General features: G+C 43.9%; 1 protein-coding gene across 1 annotated transcript; it reads right to left on the bottom strand.

The window, feature by feature from the left end:
- Positions 1-1,073: 1,073 nt before the first annotated feature.
- Positions 1,074-1,712, bottom strand: LOC138907706 (uncharacterized). Its single transcript, XM_070198311.1, has 2 exons — positions 1,455-1,712; positions 1,074-1,355 (listed from the first exon to the last, which is right to left on the bottom strand). The coding sequence occupies exons 1-2, from the start codon at positions 1,710-1,712 to the stop codon at positions 1,074-1,076; spliced, it is 540 nt and encodes a 179-aa protein (XP_070054412.1).
- Positions 1,713-1,914: the final 202 nt, after the last annotated feature.

Genomic DNA, 1,914 nt, shown 5'->3' with positions numbered 1-1,914 from the left:
TATTTGGTTTTTCTATTAGAAGAGAAAGAGGGGGGAAAGGAGGGAGAGAAACCGAACCCTACGTGGGTTGCCTACGTATCCCTCAGTGGGAAGTCATGTTGAACGTAGTTCTGTTACATTAAAAACCCTAACTCTATTTGTCTTCAGGTGTAATATCTCTTGATTGTGTCTGAGTTGATAGGCTTCGTGCTGACTCTTCCATCCATTTCTACTAAGATTAGAGCTCCACCAGACAGTGCTCAGAGAACCACGTAAGGACCTTTCCAGTTTGGTGCAAACTTCCCTTTGGATTCTTCTTGATGGGGAAAGATTTTCTTCAAAACCAACTGTCCCGGTGTGAATTGGCGAGGTTTCACCCTTTTGTTAAATGCACTGGCCATCCTATTCTAATATAGCTGTCCATGGCACACTGCATCCATTCGATTCTCGTTAATGATCATGAGTTATTCCTGCCTGACCCGTATCCACTCTAAATCGTCCAATTTTGCTTCTTGAATGACTCTTAAGGACAGTATCTCGACTTCTGTAGGTATCACCACTTTAGTGCCGTATACCAACATGTATGGCATTGCCCCAGTAGATGTTCTCGTGGTGGTCTGATAACCTAATAAAGCGAAGGGTAGCTTCTCGTGCCATTGTCTGTGATTGTCCACTATCTTTTGCATAATCCTCTTGATATTCTTGTTGTCTGCCTCGACTGCCCCATTAATTTGCGGTCTGTAGGCTGTGGAATTGTGGTGGACAATTCTGAACTTCTCGCAGATTTCTCTCATGAGGTTGCTATTGAGGTTAGCGGCATTGTCAGTGATAATGGACTCCGGTATTCCAAATCTGCAGACGATGTTGTTTCGGAAACAATCTGCCACTACCTTCTTTGTGACGGCCTTGTAAGTAGATGCCTCGACCCATTTGGTATAATAGTCGATAACTACCAAAATGAAACGATGTTCATTTGATGCTGCAAGCTCTATGGGTCCTATCACGTCCATGCCCCAGGCGGCGAATGGACAGGGCGAACCCATTGCATATAACTCATTTGGTGGAACCCGGATGAAGTCTTCGTGAATCTGGCACTAGTAACACTTCTGCACGTAGCGAATACTGTCATTTTCAATAGTCATCCAAAAGTATCGAGCTCTGAAAATTTTCTTGGCTAATGTGAACCCGTTTATGTGGGATCCACATGTCGCTGCATGTGTTTCTTCCAATAGTCTGGTTGCTTCAGCGACGTCCACATATCTCAACAAACCTAAGTCTGGGGTCCTCCTATACAAGACTTTCCCGTTGAGGAAAAAGTGGTTTGGTAACCTCCTGAGGGCTCGCTTTTGACCATTAGTAGCATTTTCTGTGTACTCCTAGGTCGCAAGGAATTTCTTGATGTCGTGATACCATGGTTTACCATCTGGCTCTTCATTCACATGGAACAAATAGGCATGTTGATCCCTGATCCTTACCTGGATATGGTCGATGTAGTTCTTGTCTGGATGCTGAATCATAGATGATAGGGTTGCAAGGGCGTCAGCGAACTCATTCTGAATTCTGGGGATGTGCTTGAACTCTATCTTTGTGAACTTCCTGCACAGCTCCTTCATGTAGTGTAGGTACAGTAGTATCTTGACATTCTTGGTGGACCATTCTCCTTGGACTTGGTGTATCAACAAATCGGAATCTCCTATGACCAAAAGTTCTTTGATGTCCATGTCGACTGCCATTCTTATTCCAAGGATGCATGCCTTGAATTCGGCCATATTATTGGTGCAAAGGAATCTTATCTTTGCCTATGCTGGATAGTGTTGTCCAGATTCCAAAATTAGGATTGCCCTAATCCCGACTCCTTTGATGTTTGCTGCTCCATCAAAAAATATCCTCCATCCAAGGTATGATTCTGCAATATCCTCCCTGGTAAATAGTACT

Source organism: Nicotiana tomentosiformis, chromosome 3, assembly GCF_000390325.3.
Source record: "Nicotiana tomentosiformis chromosome 3, ASM39032v3, whole genome shotgun sequence".
Classification (NCBI taxonomy): domain Eukaryota; kingdom Viridiplantae; phylum Streptophyta; class Magnoliopsida; order Solanales; family Solanaceae; genus Nicotiana; species Nicotiana tomentosiformis.
This window is presented reverse-complemented; position numbering and strand designations above follow the sequence as displayed.

Coding starts and splice junctions, on each gene's coding strand:
- LOC138907706 (XM_070198311.1), bottom strand. CDS start 1,712: ATGGCAGTCGACATGGACATCAAAGAACTTTTGGTCATAGGAGATTCC. Junction 1,356..1,454: donor ACTACATCGACCATATCCAG/GTAAGGATCAGG, acceptor CTTGCGACCTAG/GAGTACACAGAAAATGCTAC.